This window comes from Camarhynchus parvulus, chromosome 15, assembly GCF_901933205.1.
Source record: "Camarhynchus parvulus chromosome 15, STF_HiC, whole genome shotgun sequence".
Classification (NCBI taxonomy): domain Eukaryota; kingdom Metazoa; phylum Chordata; class Aves; order Passeriformes; family Thraupidae; genus Camarhynchus; species Camarhynchus parvulus.
Window position 1 is genome coordinate 8,222,048 of NC_044585.1, and position 18,091 is coordinate 8,240,138.

Below are 18,091 nucleotides of genomic sequence, written 5' to 3' on the forward strand. Positions count from 1 at the left end.
TCTGAAATTCCTTGCAGTAAGTTATGGGGATGATCAAAACCATCAGTCTGCAGCTCAGAATCCCAGTGCAGCAGCTGGTCCCAGCCACCTCCCCTTTTCTGAGGTGCAGGTGAGCTGAGCCTCTCTCATTTGGGGGAGACAAGGCCCTCAAAGATACTTTTTCTCTTGTTGCATGGGTAAATCTAAGTCCCTGCAAGTAATTTTTGATCATGGTGAATGGTGATAATCTTCTCTTAGCAAACAAGCACCTATTCAGGAATTACAGTAGGAGATAATAATAGGAAATGGATGGAGGACTATGCAGTTGGATTTTAAAAAGGCAGCTCCACTCAATTCTTATTAAAATTGGTGAGAGCTGTAATGTTTATTAATTAGAGCTTTGTAAAATGTAAGTATGTGGGTTGAATATTTTACTCTTGGCATTATTTATCTTCTGGTTTTACAATGACAGGTTTATTGGGGGTTTTAATGCACGTTTGGATAATTGTTGAGTTTTATCTGCACGCTTTTACTACAGGGTGGTCATCAGCACAATCTCACAGGCTTGAAAGCAGCAGATCTGCTGGCAATTGTGCTGTCTATTATAAATTCACTCTGCAGGGTCAACCTGGAGCTTTAATGCAACAGGAAGAACATAAAAGAAGTGCATATTTGTGTCACAGGTGGTAGAACACGGCATGATTTGTACATTTGAAGAACTGTCCCATGTGCAAGTGGGAATTGCTGCAGTTTTAGAGGAAGCATCCCAAATTCCATTTATGAAACGTCTGTGTAATCTTATTAAGTGACTAATAGAGCCAAAATTAAAAGGATACATACACACATGTATTATATATATATATAATTTCTGAAATGTTCTGATTTTAAGGCATCTCAGCATCTGAGGGGCTGCAGTGCCTCTTTGCAACAGGGTGAGGGCCTCAGCTCTGTGTGTCTGGGTGTTCAACAGATCTGAAACTCTGCTGGCTGCTTTTGCTGCTGTTTTCTTCTAAACAAGTCAAAAAGTATAAAATTAAGTAGAAAAATATTAGGCTGTGTTAAAACTCTAAGCAAAGTCCTGGCAAATCCAGTTGGGGTTTCACTGGGGAAATGGTGGGTGATGTCTGTGTGTGAGTAACTTCAGCTGGAATCTGCAGTGGGAGATCAGCATTGGCATAATATTTTGTCTGTGGTGTCTTTTTCTTTTTTAAAGCTAGTGCTCAAATACTTGAAACATCAAAGTCTTCCCTTCTACACATTATTCATTCCTGCAAGTGTCTCATATCATGCAGTAGGATGATCAGAAAGGTATGTCTCTTTAGAAATGGTAAATCAATCCTGTCCTTTTGGAAAAGTGGTTGGGAATGATTTTATGGTTATTAACTTGAATTCAATTTTTTTTTTCAACCTAGGCTTTTTAAAATTCAAAGAACTTTCAAGAAACTTTTTAATCATCCTCTTCTTGGCTTTTCTCAAAAGTAAAATCTTACTTTTTTTGTTTCAGCAGCCAGTTCCTTCATCTCATTTAAAATGAAACTCAACATAAAACCCCTCATAGAACATTGAAACTCACTGGTTATCTAAGTATGTACCCACCACACTTGGGCTCTGCTGTAGGGATGGCACTTCCACGTGGTCTCTTTTAATACATTTTTCTGAGCACTTTTTGGGAAAACTCAACTTGAGAACTGTCCAGATGATGGTGGGTAGGTTGATCAAACTCAGTTGTACAATCTACAGATTTCAGTAGCTGGCTAAAAAAAAAAAATGTGTATTGGTTGAGGTTTGTAGCTCCAAATGAACTGGGTGAGATTGACTTGGAGTCTGCTGCCTTGAGGAGCTGCATGATAGGCTCTGTACATCATGGCTGTAAGACTGATGCTTTGCTAGAGTTCTTTTCAAAATGTTTTAGTTCCCTGTTGTTTCAAGTGCATTTTTCTGTCTCATAGCTCAGTAGCTAAGTAGAACAGGATTTTAAATGCAGAAGCAGCTGAAGTTTTCCTCTGTATCACATGCTCATGCCAAGATGGAGCATTCTGCAGTAACCAAGAGTTAACAGAAGCAAATATAAATATTGGAAGGCCAACGCTGCACAAGACCAAGCACAGCTTCCAGAAGAGCCTCAGCCAACAGCAAGGTTTGGTTTTACATGCTGCTGTTACCATTATAGCCTCAGCTCTTTGACAGCCCAGTAGCAGCTCAGAAGTGCCCCAAGGCAATAAAACATCTCTGCTGCTTTCAGGGAGATGCTTGTGGCAGATGGGTATTTCAGAGTGCTGCCTGGCTTTTCAGAGTCTCTACCTCTGGCTGTTTGACACCACCTTCATGTGCAGCCAGCTGTCCTTCATCCAGGTGTTCCCTTTGGCTGAGCACAGGGGGAGCACAGGGATGGGGAGTGGGATCACCTGAGGGCTGCCATGTGAATGCACGGGGTCATGGTGTGCCTTTACAGCATCTTCCTGATCCATCTTCAATAATGAATGGAAATAGGAGATGAATACGAGTGAAAATCAGTGAGAGAGAGAAACTGGATTTGTGGTTTGGAATGGAATCCCAGCATTGCCTCTGGCTTGACCCATTGATTGGGAGCAGCCACCAATGCCTTCCTATGATCTCTATTTGCAGGATGGATCAGCCATCAGAGGTGATTCCTATGAGTTCAGCTAAAGCATTTTCACTGAAATCCAGCTGTTATATATATTGATTTTGATCAAATTTTCTTTTGGCAACGTCTTTTCTGTGGGAATTAAAATTGGAACTTCCTTTTGGGCAGGAAACAGCAGCTTCAGCTCAAGCGCTATTTGCGTAAAAATATTACAGTGCCTTTTTTGTTTGGTTCCAAGGAAAAAATAAAATATATCATTTGATCATGAAATTTGTCCAGAAACACTTCTGCTGTCCTTCAGTCAGCTCTGGTATCTCTTTTGCAACTTTGCTTTGAGTTGTCTGAAGGAACAACAGCGAGCTACATGAGCTAGCTATTATTTGAGTGATATTGAGTGAGTTTTCAGCCATGTGAACATAGTCTGTGGTGTGTACAGAAGAATATGAGAATATTTTAAGCTGACCATTTAAGAAATTTACTTAGGTCAAAAAGTGGTTTCCTTCAGCTAAGCCAGTCATGGATGAAATCATGTCTGTGAAAGCCAGTTTAAAACTGCAGTGGTGCAAAAAATCCTCATCAAAACTTGGTAAATTCTCTGAGAATGCTGAAGGTGTTTTACAAGCCTTGGGACAAGCTATAAACTCATGTCAGAATCTAATCTGAATTCTTGTGGCCAGCTTGTGAACTTGGAGTTTATAATGGAAATAGGTATGTAACAGATTCTTAACCATATCAAGACCAGCAGGTGTTGCTATAATATATTAAATGCTGTGGAGCCATCAAATAAGCTGCACTTGAGCATTAGTTCAATATTTTCTTAAACCAAATTGTTATATGCTAGGAAAATGTAATTCTGTGAGTGATTTGCAATAAGAATACTACTGAAATAATCAAAGCACTGGAAAATTTCAGATTCTGAGCTGCTTCTGCTGAGTGACTAAGAGTTTTGCTACAGCTTGAGTGAAAGATCTCATCCTGTACCCAGGCATGATTTGTGTTTAAGAATCCAGTAATGTAGGAAATAACTAAATCCTTTACATACTTCCATACTTGGAAGAGATGACACTGCAGAAACTTGTGGCATCTTCTTCCAGGGATAAGATGAGATGATAGTGAAACTCCAGTTTAGGTTTTTTCTGCTCCGCACAGGTCTCACTGGTGGTCCTCAAAAGACCAGGGGAGAAGAGAATTCCTCTAGGACAGAAACACATCTTCTCCAAGAAACTGCACCCTCAGGGGCCTTGCAGAAGGTGAGCAGCAGGAGGAGAATTTGGAAGCAGGACCAGCAGTGGAGAATTTATATCTCAGGAAACCCTGAGCAGGACTTGCCAAGTTTCAATGAGCTTGGGGAGGTTGTAACCTTTGCTAGATTTTGAGTTGGCAGGTCCTGAAACCAAGAAGGAAGGATTGAAAGGAGAAAAATTCCCAGCACCAGGATATATCCTATGGTATGCAACCCTCTAAGTGAGATGGGCATATCTTTTTATGTAAAAGGAGGATCACTGTGAACATGAATGGAGAAACTGTTGAAAGGGCATTTTTAATGTCCATAGGTATTGAGATTGAAGAGTTAATGGTTTTGACCTGAGAGATTATCAATTTAGACTAGATATAAAGAATAAATATTTTCTGACAAGGGTGGTAAAATGCTGTCATAAGTCGCCCAGAGAGGTGGTGGATGCCCCATCCCTGCAAACATTTGAGGTCAGCTCAGACAGGGCTCTGAGCAACCTGATCGTGCTGAAGATGTCCCTGGTCATTACAGGGGGCTTGGAGCAGATGGGCTTTTAAACATTTCTGCCAACCTAAACTATTCTGTGAGTCTATATTTCTATGGATGCTTGGCAAGAACTTCTCTTGCCTGTGCATGTGGTCCCAGCCATGTCATTTCCATGCAGGGTCCCAAGCCAGAGCCGTACTCGGGCTGCGAGAAACCCACGGAGCTGAGTGCGTTACCAGCTCTCCCTCTTGCTGGGGAGCGTGCGAACTTATTTCATCTCTTCTCCACCGCTGAGCCGGGTGGGGCATCACCTCCCCTCGGGGGCTGCACCGCAGCCAAGGACACCTTGGTCCTGCTGCCCGAGGGCAGGACGAGCTCTCTCAGGGGGGGCAGCGGTGATAAGATGGCCCCTGGCGCGTTCGGCGGGGCCCTGGGCAGGGCGCGGAGCGGGGCGGGCGCGGCTCCGCCGTGTGCATATAGATGAGATCCCCCGGAGCACGTCACTGCGCACCGGCGCTCTGCGTTCGGGGCGGCGGACAGCGAGCGAGGGCGGGCGGGCGGGAGCCGCCGGAGGAGCAGCAGCAGGAGCAAGAGGAGGAAGAGGAGGAGGAGGAGGAGGAGGAGGAGGCTCGGCGGAGCAGCAGCGCTCGGCCCCGCTCCATGCCGCCCTGCCCGCCGCGGCGCGGGCCCCGCGGGGCGACGGCGGGCGCGGGGCGGGGAGCGGCGCGGCGGTGCTGAAGGACAGCTCCGCTCTCTGCTCTCCTCGGCTCCGCTCCCGTTCGCTCCGCTCCCGTTCGTTCTGCTCCCCCGGGCTCCGCTCCCTTTCTCTCTGCTCCCCGTGGCTCCTCTCTCCTCGGCTCTGCTCCCCCGGCTCCGCTGCCTCCGGCCGCGCTCCCCCGGCTCCGCTCCGCGCCCCGGGCGCTGCCCTCTCCGGGTGGCCGCGGGGCCGCCGCTCGCCCCGCCTGGATGCGCCCCCCGCCACCGCGCCCGCGGCTCCCATGGCGGTGGCACGGAAAATCAAAACTTTGTTGACGGTGAACATCTTGGTCTTCGTGGGCATCATCCTCTTCTCCGTGTACTGCAGGATCCAGGACCGCTCCCAGGAGCTGGTGCAGATCGTCCGGAGCGCGGACCGCCGGGCCAGGAGCCGGGGCGCCAAGGTGGGCAGCCTGGCCGACAGGGAGTCCATCCTGCAGCGCCTGGACCACCTGGAGGAAGTGGTCTACAACCAGCTCAATGGTACGAGGGGCGGGGAGGGGATGTCCTGTGCCCCGGGAGGGTGCTGCAGCATGGGCAAGAGCACCCAAGTGTCCCCCCGCTGGGGAGGGGAGCCCGGGCACCGATCGCACCGACCCCAGCGCTGAAGTGCTGAAAACCGAGGGCAAGAGGTGATGCAGGGTTTGCTGGAGGGGTTTGTCGAGCCTCCCACCACCATCCTGCCTCTCTGCCAACTCTTGGTCCAAAGTCAGGACTTCCTCAATAGATGCAAAGTTCAGGATGCTGCAGTTCAGGGCTTTCAGGATCAGAGGAAGTCCCTACAAACTGTACCAGGTTTTATAGTTTGTCTGGATGTATTAAGTGTGCATAGGAAGTTGTTTGTATAGCAAATACAGCGTTAGATTATAGCTGGGAGTCATATTCTTGGTTTCAGAGCTACTTAAAAAACATTCTGCTGAGTTCTTACATTGTGCACTATTAATGGTCTGTTTAAACATAGCACCCATATGTTTCCTTAATGATTTTGCCATTTAAATTTGTTATTGTCATTGATGAGGAGGGGAAGCATCCACCAGTTCTTTTTATGACTTACCATTCTAACTCACCAGCCTTGAAAAATATTGCTAGGTAAGCAAAGAACCCTTCCATGGTAGTTAAAACAGGCTAAGCCATCAAAGTTGTTATAGGACAGATAACATTTCATATAGAAACTAATTCTTCAAAATGACTGCATTTATATTTGCGTGGATTTGTAAAGTTCTAAGTGTGAGACATCAAAGAATTAAGTAAGTGATTAAATACAGCAGTGTTTTGGACAAGAAAAGGCTGAAGGAGTGAACTTTGCATGAGATTCTGATATAAAAGTAACATTTAGTGTTTCACAGCAAATAAAATGTTCAGTGTAAATATGTTTAATATATGCTTCTAGGCTGCTTGAGGAAACCTTACTTGTAACATTGATTTAAGAAAGGCTACTGTAGCCTCAAAATGCAGACACATAGGAGGGTTTGCATAAGGTATGTTTCCTATTACTACTTTGTGAATGAATGTATAAATCTAAGTTAGGCTGGTATGGTAATATGCAGTTTGGGCTACCAAGTGTTAGGGAACCCCCTCACACTCTCCTCTGGATGAACAGGGCAGACAGAGGGGGAATGTGGAGTGGAGAGTTTGTCCCAAACCCACACATTCAGGAGTTAGAGGGAAAGTGTCAACAGCTGTGTTTTCTGACCATATTTTGGAACAGTTTTGGAGAATGTAGGATTTAAGAGGAAAATCGTTCTCGTGAATTCCACCAAACCACGAAGTTCCCAAACTAAATTAGATATATCCATTACAGCTCAATGAATGGCTTTTTTTTTTTTGCCCAAATAGATTTGTTCTTGGTGTTCTTCATAGGGGAGACTTTGGGAAGGATTTCCCTGTTCTGTGTTCATCTCAGCACAGCATCCCCTGGAGAATCAACAGAGTCCTCACCGTGCTAGGCAGGCACCATTGCATCAATGACTGGAAGTTCTCTGTGAAGCATGCCTCTTTCTTGGGAACTGTTTTCTTCACCTTCTTTAATTCCATTTATTGGATATGGATCTTCATGATGAAATTACTTGAACTTAGTGTTACGTTGCTTCTTCAAGTCATATCAAACACTGCAGGCGGTTTTCTTTTCGTAGAAGTTCTTACACAGGAAAATACAGAAAGTTTTTCAAGCTGAACTGTTCAAATTTCCTGTTTATTTACCCTTATTTTTTCTCTGATGTGATTGTTGAGTTTCTTATTATTACACAGTGGTACATTAACATAGATTAATTCTGAAAAAGATACTTTTCCCCCCCATCATGTTTCAACAAAAAGTCCTAACAAATTAAGAGATGCTCCACTGAAATCATCAGAGCTGCATTGCTGTAAGTGAAATCAGGACCAAGCCTCTGTGTTTGGGTTTAGCTGGCTGCTGTTCTGTTTGTAATGCCATGACTCATTATTTGTGTCATTAATGGGCATCAGTGGGATCCAGGGGAGCCTGTGTGGCAGGGCTGTGCTGTGTCACACAGCAGGGCTGCTGTGGCACAAGCACTCTGTGCTCTGCAGCTCTGCAGCTGCACTCAGGCTTGAGTCAGGTTTCTCAGCCCTGCCTGATCACAAGGTTAGAGAGCTGACTGAGGCTGTCCTGGATGTCACTTTTTCATGAGGTGGGTCAAAGTCTCTTCTATGTGGAGAGACAGACACAGGTAGACAGGTTTTATTCAGGAGGAATATGAGTTCCTTGCATACCCAGAGCCCCTCCAAGCTCCAGGAGGCTGAGTCCAGCTCAATGCTATCAATGCAGCAGGTCAGCCCAGCCCAGTATTTGAATTTTCTGCTCTTCATCCTTTCTCTTTGAGATCAGCAAATTTAGAGCTACCTATTAAGTATATTTTTGGTAATATCTCAGTGTTCTTTTATTTTATTTTTCTCTTCTATTCAGATGAGACCTGAACTCGTAAAACTTGCCTGGATTTTCTAGGGACTCTGTTGATGATCCAGAGCAATAAAAAGCCACTCTGAGAGAGACCAGCCTTGCAGCTGCACAGAATTTTGTTTCTGTCACACATATTTGTTTACATACAATCAAGGAAATGTTATTTAGAAGTGTGTACCTTCTGCAAGGAAAAGAAACACAGGCAGTAACGTTATAAATGTGTAAAGAGGCAACCCAAAACTGATCACTTGAGAACTCATTAACTTTTCAGTCTGAATGAAATCAGTGAGTGCAGTGCCTGTGGAGGTGTGTGCAGAACGCAGAGGACCATGGATGAAAGTCAGGAGAAAGCTGGTCCTTGCCATTATCTTTGGCAGAACAGGAGTTTTTAGAACAGGATGAATGAGAACTGCCATGATTCCCTGCAGAGTCGTGCAGACATCCACCCAAACAATAGTTTTCATTTGGCTCGTGCTCTGGTTTTTTATCAACTTGGGAAAAATAGTATTTCTGAAAGCTTTCTTTTCCCTCAGCTGCTGCTGGGTTTGGTGGAAGCAAATGAACAGAGCATGTAAAGGGAAAGGAAAGCAATGAAACATGTCAGTGGAATTTTCTTGGTGAGACTTTGTATTACCTCCTGGTGTTTGACCTTGGGTACAATGTTTATTTTCAAAAACAGAGTTATTATAGACCTAGTTGAGCAATCTATATATATTCTTTTTTATTATTTTTGCTATGGTATTGCTATTGATGAATATATTTTTTTGTCATTCAGCACAGAACTCATACCAGCTAGACTTGGTGGCAATTCATTAAATGTCATAATGATAACACCTTCATATTTTTTTCCTTTGCCTTTACTTTTTTGTAAAGGAGAAAAATTAAAAAATTATTGAATTGACTGGATTTTTTCCTCTAATCAGTTTTGCATCTAAGTCTGTTGCTAATGATTCACCATAGAGGATAAAGAATTTTTGATGCCCCAAGTAGAGCATAACCTTTCATGCCAAAAGCAATTGAAGGTCAGACTACAATTTCAGTCTAATTGCCTTTTTCCCTTTTCACTGTCTCTTTCCAGTAATACACAACAATCAATACAGCATGTAATTTGATTTCATTCAATCTGCAAAGATTTAGAGAGCTTTCATCTTCTCATTATGTATTCTCACATCATGTCTTCCTACCCATGTCTTCTACACTAGACCCCTTTGACCTGTTCTATTTTAGATGTAAAGGGATGAGCTGGGAGTTTTCCCTTGAATTTGACAGGTTATCATTTGTTGCACATCATAATTTGATTTTGGTCTCTTTGGGAAGATTAAACGCAATAGCAATTTCCAGTGTGATAAATGGGGTTTACATTACATATGCATTTCATGGAGGGGGCTGGGGGGAAAAAAGTGGACAATTCACATAATTGCAGCACAGAGGCTTCAAATGATGGAAATAGCAGGTCCTGGATGCAGAGTACTGATTCCTGCTGACTGGGACTCCTGATTTTTAGAGTGCACTGGAAGCTAAGTGATTGCATTTAAAATTCAGCCTGGCAATCTGCATAGGTAAAAGTTACAGTAGTATTTTTGAAAGGGCAGTTTATTCTTCATAAGCTCTGAACTGGTTGAAAATGGGTCCAGATTTCCACGTTTGAAAGTAAGGGCTGGAAACAGGCAACAAGAGAATCATGTGAATGTCCACATCACATGTCCACATTGTCAAAAAGAAGTTTTTACAGCTGGCAGCTCTCAGCTGAAGAACAGTTCCTTGGCAGAGGAGAGAGGTAAAGCCACACATGCACAGGGCACATTTAGTGTGACTGCAGCCTTGAACCAATGAAACTGCACCTTCTCATACCCACACATTTTATAACTATTTCTATTTTGTGTGTTTATGGTCTGCTGCTAACATACATCTGGCAAAATTAGCACCTAAACCTCTCCAGAAATACCAGGTCACTTGTGGGCTCTGCTCTTCTGCTCTCAGCCATGTGGTTTCCTTCTGATGATGGGATTTTCTTCACTTGGTCTCATTTTGGGGGCATTTTTAAAGAAGAGCAAGGTTGGTTTTCATGAAGGCAGGAGGGAAAAATGCTGACTTTTTTTTTTTTTTTTTTTTTAAGTTAGGCTGCCATTTCTTGGTTTACTACACAGTGTTTTCTATAGTGCTGGGTCATTTTCTCAAGCTTGGGTAAGTCACCATTGACTTACCCAATGCAGGCCTGACCTTCTGTATTGCAAAGTGATGGTCAAGTCCAACAAACTAATTTCCCCATCACATTTGTTTTGGTTGTGTTAGTATTGATTTATGCAGCTGAGGGAACTCACAATCAGTGCTTTCAGGAAGGTCAAGGTTTTATTCCCCAAAACAACAGAAGGAAAACATAATGAGCCAATATTTGGATAGCCCCTATATAAATATAAGGTAATATCTGAATAGAATTACTCTATTTAGGCACTTTAGGAAGAGAAAAGTTCTAAAAGTTTAGTTAAAAAAGAGGGCAGCTCTCTTTTGTAAAACAGACAAAATTGCACTCAGCTCTGAAAAATATTGACAAATGCAAAAAAATATGTCTCAATTCCAGCAGCACATCAGTGATTTTAAAGTCTTTCCCTCTACTCTGTGTTTCATACAGTGGTAACTATTTTTTATGTAATGTTTCTGCTTTTTTGCCTTTGTAGCTGGGAAGAAAGCGTATTTTGACAGGAAAAAAAAATCAGGTGGTAATTTTATCATTGACTCATTTGTGTGGAACTTGAATCATTTGTACCATATGAGATTAAAAGCAATGTTTACAGAGGCAGAAAGGAAACCTTTGCCTGGTGTTGGTTTTGTTGCCTTTTCAGCTGCATTCTGGTTCAGTATCTTTCTATTACTTTGCACATTTAGCTGGAATTGGAAAAGCAAATATGGGTCTGTCATGTTCCCAGAGAGGAGCTGCAGTGTGGTGGCTGCACACTTACAGCCCCTGCACAGGTTTAGAGGATTAGAAAACCTGGCTTTAAATTTATACCCTTGATGGAGAGAGGTGAAGCTGGTTTTTGAGTTTAGGGAGTTTTACTGTTTGTTTGTTTGATCTTTTAGTAAATAAAGGCAGGTAGCAGTTGAACCAGGAGCATCGTTTTGGAATGAGGTTCCAGACACTGAATGTATGGCATTTATCCAAGGAAATACTAAGATTCATGAAAGGAAGGAAAATAAATGAGTCATGTTTAACAAATCTGCCTTTTTTTTTAATGCTCCTCTCTAACTTTACTAATGGGCACTCAGTTTCTCTTTCTCAGCATACTTGGCATGCTTTTAAATTATTGTTGTTGTTTGTGGGGTTTCTCTTGGTAGTCATTACCATCGTTTGGTTTAAACCAACACACTGAAGGACAGAAAAAGGAAAAAGTAGAAAATAAAAAGAGCCTGTGATGTTCTGGATAACAGGAAGGAAGAGAGCCAGTGACAGCAGAGCAGCTTCCAACCTTGAGGGAGTCCTATTGATCAAAACTGTCCTCTGAAATAAGACACCTCCAGTTCCTGAGAGAGAAAGCCAGAGAAACCCTCCCAGTGACCCAAAGTCATCTTCTCCCGAGAGCACAGAGCTAAACCAGCCAAATGCTAATTGGATGTGTCTGCTTTTCCTAAAACTCATAGCTGTGGTGCCATGGAAATGGCTGTGAATATCTGAAAGCTTCAGAGGTGGAGGCAAAACCCATTTCTAGGACAGCAGGGCGGGTGCAAACAGATTGAAAACTGTCTTTCTGCCCTAGAGCTCCTATCCTTTCAGGTGTTCTGGAATATCCAGGTTCTCCAGACAGTTTTGAAGACAAGATACAGCACAACTGGCACTGACTGCTTACTCAGCAAGTCCTGTAGGAGATTAAAAGAGAGTAAGGCCATCTCCTGAGCCAAGATTTCTTGACTTACTCGAAGGCAGCAATGATTCAACTTGGTCTAGGGCCCTCTGATTTAGCTGGGGTTATTTTGAGTTTAAACACAAGGTAGTGCTGCTGGGGATAAAGGTGACAACCTTGGTGCTGTCGGTTATTTCTCATTTGATCTGTTGGGCTTTCAAATTCTTATTTCTTGAAGTGACATCACACCCATGATCTGGTGTAGGTCCAGATGAAGCAAGCTGTGATATCCATATCTGTAGATATCCAAGGAAGTGGGATTTTGGAGCTGAGCTCTGCTCTCTTATCCCTCTGGTTTGATGCTCTCCTCCCACAGTGAGGAAGGGGACTTTGCTTTCTGCAGTTCCTCACACTAACCTTTATTCCATCTGGTTTAGCTCAGTTGGACTCCTTGCTGTGCACAGAAAGAGCCCCGCAGCACATTTTGTGGGAAATCCAGTGGAATGGGTGTTCCAGAGGAGCTCCCACACCATTCCCTGCCCCTCTTACTGCACTTGTCAGGCCTTTTCATCTCTGAATAATTCTGTGTTTGTGTTTAATTTACTTGGATGACTTGTTCTGAGGGATCTTCTCACAAACCAAGGATGAGCCTGGGGCCATGAATTGTTTTGCATCTGTTGAGGGCAAAATGCAGCAGAAATGGTCTGGTCTTGAGAATCCCTGACAAATGGTAAAAGGCCTAATTTTTTTGTTGATTTTTTTTCCCATCAAATGTGTCCTTGATTACTGGCTCTGAAGGAGAGTCTGAGGGCAGCAGCAGGGTAGGGAGCTGAGGAGACAATAGAGTGATTCTGCTTTGTCATCATGCGCAGTGTGGACGCAGAGTTCTCTTGGGGGCTGAAGAGTTGTTGAAGTAAATGAGCAAAAGGTTTTTGGAGAAGGTGAGAATATAGATTTCTGAATATCTTAAGCCTTGTATCACCTCCCATGGAGCCATTCTCTAGAAGCACTTTCACTTGCCACCGGTCTGATTTATAATTTTAATACATGAGCTGTAATTTGCATGTCATCCTGGGAGAGTGGGCAATGATGAAGAAAACTAAACCAAGGAAAAGGTTTTTAAAAGAGCTTCTGTTTTAGTAGCTTTCTGCTACTTAAAAATGGCTCTGTCAGGCAGAGATTATGCATGCCAGAGTACTACAGGAGAGTGTTACCTGTTTCACAGCACAATGTTTGGAATCCCAGTGTCTGGAATCACATTTGAATAACCCAGATTTGGTGGATGAGGATGCAAAGGACCTTCCTTGGCTTCTGGGATTCTTTAGTGTGCATTGGTTCCCATCTCAGCTTCCTAGGCTGCAGGTTAGAGCAACAAGCCCAAGAGGCTGCTGCAAGAGCAGGCTCTGCCCTGGGCTGAGCAGCCCCTGGCCCAAGCCTTGCTCTCCCCCAGCAGGCTCCTGACACCTCCTGCCCCTGTGCAAAGCCAAGACAGCCCTGTGGAAAGGAACTGTGTTATCTGTGCGTCACAGGAGTGACAGCACAGAGCTGGCTGGTCTCTCTGTGGTCCCAGTGTGTAGCTGGATTTCGTTCCTGTTGAAGTTGCCACGTCTGTGGTTGAGTCAGCGCTCACATTCAGCTGGGAATCCAAGCCAGGTGCAAAAGTGGCACTGCTTTCTAAGCAGAGTGCAGATGCTGCCAGCCCTGCTGTGGCAGTGTGGGGCTGACAGACACTGCTGCCTGCATGGGGTGACTGCCTCAAGCAGGATTTTATCACTGCAGCAATGATTCAAATTCTCCTCCGCTTACCCGCGCACTTAGTCCTGTAGAAATCAGTGGCCTAAATGAATCTTTGCTATTGATCCAGAGGCATCAGCACAGTCAGTAGTTATCAGTACAGTAACTCCAGTAGTAAATTTGGCCAAGTGAAGGCATTTTTGCCACAGGATGAGGAGTAGGTTTGGTAGTCATGATGATGTCTATGTAGTTCAAAGGATGAAGCCTTGCTGTGTGCCTGCACTGCTTCAGAAAGGTTGAGAACAGGGCCCTTCCTCCTGGGAGGTTTTGGAAGGATTCCTCTTTCTAGTAGAGATCTGGTGAACTTTGTTTTGGTTTTTTTTTTTTTTGTCTCTGACTCCTAATCCTGGGGGCTCTTGTTGCTTCTGTATTTGTGCTGTTTGGCTCCAGTCTGCATTTTGCAAAAAGAACTTCTCAGACCAGGTCAGATGAGCGCTTCATGGTGGCTGTACTGCCCGTGGTACTGCAGGACCATTTGCACAGGAAAAGGGGGTTTGTTGCACAGGATTTTGTTTCTCTTGGACGATATCCATGAAGACAGCTGGAAAGCCCTTTCCTGCAATGCTGGGGAAGTTTGCTGCTTCTTCTTTTTTTTAATTTTTTTTCCCCTCTAGCATTTTTGGTGGGGTGGTAGGGTTAATTGGTTGTTTTTCATTTGGATTTTTTATGCTGGTTTTGTATTTTATTTGGCAATGGGGCCTTACTGCCCTTTTAGAAATTGAGTTTATTTTTTTCTACAGCTCTCATATGCCTCTAGGATGAACAGCTTTTGTAAATAAAAATGTATTTTTTGTTATATTAACTCATTTTCAAGCAAGCCTTGTGTTGTAGCAAAGATTGGTGGTATTCTTTCCTGTGCATGCTGAACTGAAGGCAGTGATAAGACTAAAAATATCCCCAATTGAAATAGCATTGTATAACCCAAAGGTTAGTTTTCCTCAGGGTGAAAATTTGCAGTTGCTCTATGGGCTCCTTGTAAGACAGATTCCTGGTCATGCAGCCATGTGTAAAACGAGGCTACTGATAGCTGCAAAGTTCTGTATCTGCAAAACTCAGCCCCACTGGTGGCTGCCAGGAGCAGAATTGAGCTGGTGGCCAATGCTGGCACCCATGGCTCTGCTGTGAGCTGGGGGTGAGTGCTGGCTGTGCTACCAGAGCAGGGACCAGGCACTGTTCACACCTCTAACAGGAAAAACAGATTTTCCAGCCCAGAGCTGTTAATGCTAAAACCTGCTGATGGATTGCAGGTGGCTTCTTGTAACAGATGGGAGTGGGGCATGAGGGGAGAGAGAGCTGAGCATGCTGGAGATATTACACAGCCTAATGCCAAGCTGCCCAGCTGCTGGAAGAGTTAATGCTTTCAATTTTCATGTTTGGGGTGGAAAAATGGGTGGTTGGGTGGTTTAGGCATGAGCCTGTGCTAGCCTTGGTTATGGAAACCACTTTTTTTTTTTTTAGGTAGTTCTGTTACAAAATTTGTGTGTTGTCTGGAGAGTCCCCTGTGGATTTAGGCTGCTGAATTTCCAAAACCATCACAGGGATGTGGGCAGCCAAATTCTCCACTGGAGCCACCTTTCTTCCAGGTGGCCAGTTGTTTCTACCACTCTTTAATGAACTTTTACATCTGCCAGAAGTTGCAACTTTCTCAGGAGTTGAAAAATGTCTTTTGTTTATTCACTGCGAGTATCACAAGGAGCAGTGAAAATGCTTGCAGGTATTAATTATAAATGTCACATATTTCTTCAATTTAACATTTGGCAAACTCACTCAACACATCCTTCGTGGGGTGCTCCTTTAAAAGGCACAGACGTGACCATGGCAGCACCTGCACTGAACATTTCACCCTCAGCTATTCCTGCTCTGAATACACAAACCCAATAATCTTTGGTTTTAGACCTGTGCCAGCATGATGCTCCTCCTGAAATAGATCCATCTGGCTCGATGCGTTTCCATTCAACAGAAAATTAATTCCGGAAGGGAAGTGCCTTTTATAATGCCTGTATCCAGTGGGGTTGTATGCAAAACCTTCTGCTTCCTGAAAGAGGCAGCTGGGTATGGGTCCCATATTCACAGCTACATTCCCATTCTAGGCCCACATAACTCAGAGCCAGGCTGCAGAGAGCCCTCTCAGATGAGATCATGGAGGGAAGAATTTCTTCTGTGATTCATTCTGAACCTGATCTGCCTAATAACAGGATTCTTTGTCTCCCTCTTTCTGTCACTCATTAAAAAGTTCACAAAGTGAGAATTTCCAGTGCTTCTTTGCACAATGAGAAGAGTGAACAAAAGATGTGCATAAATGGAGGAGAAATATTTATGAGGGAACAAAGAGCTGGCCCTGACTTTGAAGCTGGGATGGAGCAGCCCAGCGTGCCAAGGGCCACGGGCTGAGGGATGCAGCCCTCAGAGAAGGAGATGAGCATTGCAGAAGGATTTTTGCATATGCTACAGGACTACTTGTTTAAGCATCTCTCAGCCTTTAATCAGCCTGACAAGAAGCTGGAGCACAAATAGAGTTGAAGAGACACAGTGGAGCCTGTGGAAGAATGAGGCCAGTGTGAAATTTTCCTTGTTAAAGTCGATGGAAGTGCTCATGGGGTGAGAGAACTGGGCTCAGGGTTTGTGCCCAACTCATGGCAGAGCTGTTCTGGCCCTAAGGAGAGGTGGAGCTCCCCATGGCAGCACCAATGGTATTGTGATATTGTTAATCCATGGTGTGTTTAACAGGTCAGTCTGGACCAGCCATATCACAGTCTGACAATGCATTTTAACTTGGAGTGTTGATGATTATTGTGGACCAGAAGAGAAAAGCTCCTGTGTGGATTCCTTATGGCACTGAGTAGCAAAGTTAGAACCAGGCCCAGAGGACAGGACAGCTCATGCAGGATCAGCACCAATTAGACACGACTAGGCTGAGACACACTGCACTGTCATAAAACAAAATGATATTTCAGGATGGAAATTCATTTTAGAAGCAGAAATCAGTGTATGATCTTCTGGTTTTGTCCCTGAGCTGGAGGAAGATGCCTCTAATCTGTTTGATGGGTGATATTGCATGCCTGTGGCTCCTCAGTGCCTCAGCATATGGTTGTGAAACCAGAGGTTGATTATTTTCAAAAGTATTTTGACAGATACTGAACTGACGGATTCCCTGTTAAAAAGAGAGAGAGAGAGGTTTTGTTTGCTCCTCTGCTCAGGAGGCTTTGTGAGTTTTAGGATGATACCTTGCTTTATATTCCTTTCCAAGGTGGGGAGGGAAAAGCACTCCTACCATAAGAAATCAGAAGGATTCATTTTTTTATTAATTCCAGGGGAAACAGGCAGAGCTGCATGGAGTGGTGTGTCCAGCTGTCAGGGTGCCTCACCTCCAAGCCTGTGTTCTCCCTTTCCAAGGGTAGCAGTGCTAATCCAGTGACTCAGGCATTTCCATGTGAGTTTTCTGTAATGTGGAAAAGTAGTTTTAAATGGGATCCTCATTATTTCATTAGGAATCCCCTAATCTGTGACCAGAAAACACACTTTTATCACTTACCCTGGTTCTCGTCATTGCCACTAACCCCTGGCAATATGTAGAGTGTGTGAGCTCTCAGAAACTGGAACTGGGGACAGAAGGGGTCAAGAAAATATTTTAAGCTGCTGAAATCCAAGTCCCAGACCCAGGAGACCTGGCCTTCATTTCCAGAGGGGCTGTGCTGGGCTCTTTATCTGTGGTTACAGCTCATCTCTCTGCTCCCCTGATCCCCTCTCCTTATCTGTGTCCTCAGGTTAAATTTGTGTTATTGTTAATTAGTGGTGTATATAACAGCCAGGCATCCAACAGACCTGGACACCCAGTAATTAACACATTTAGTCCTAAAAATATGTGTTCACTTCCTTGAACAGCTAAACCAAGAAAACTCAATTTCTTGTTGGTTGGCAACCCACAAGTGAATTCTTGGGTGGTCTCTAAGAGCTCCAACAGGTCTCTTGTGTTTGATCTTTCACCAAACCTCTTCTCTCAGTAGGAACATTTTAATGGCACTTTCTTCCCAGATGTCAGCTTCTGTGACACTCACAGAAATGCAATTTTTGGAGACCTCTGACTGTCTGCCAAGCTTTGGCTGAAGTTAGAAGCAGTCCTTGAAATCTAACAAGCAGAGAGTAGGGAGAGTGTGGAGAGGGAAGCAGACTGATAGACAAATGGAGACAGCATGATCCCACAAAATGGTTTTTCTTAGCAAAACCAAGCTAAAAATCATATTGGTGACAAATGGGATTTTTAGTTATTTAAACACAATCATGAAAATTAAGTTCTGAGCTTTTAAAGCTCAGATGTCCACATGGAACTTCTTTGCTTGCTCTGTTAATTGGCAATATGTTAGCACAAGCATTTTTTTCTCTACTTTCCTGCTTATTTCAGTTAATAACTACAGCAGCGTGACATTTCCCTGACACTACACCAGTACTGCAGGAGAGCCTGCCTTATTTTCATCCTGCTGAAATGG

At 43.9% G+C, this 18,091-nt stretch overlaps 1 protein-coding gene across 3 annotated transcripts in view; it reads left to right on the forward strand.

Moving 5' to 3' along the window:
- Positions 1–4,540: 4,540 nt before the first annotated feature.
- GALNT9 (polypeptide N-acetylgalactosaminyltransferase 9) overlaps positions 4,541–18,091 on the forward strand; it is a 130,714-nt gene continuing 117,163 nt past the window's right edge. For 2 of the 3 annotated variants that reach the window (XM_030959161.1, XM_030959162.1), the window contains exon 1: positions 5,224–5,543. In XM_030959161.1, coding sequence (XP_030815021.1) covers positions 5,303–5,543 — 241 coding nt within the window. In that variant the 5' untranslated portion in view covers positions 5,224–5,302. Of the gene's footprint in view, positions 4,604–5,223; positions 5,544–18,091 lie in introns of those variants that run through there. The other variant, XM_030959163.1, reaches the window with a different exon arrangement.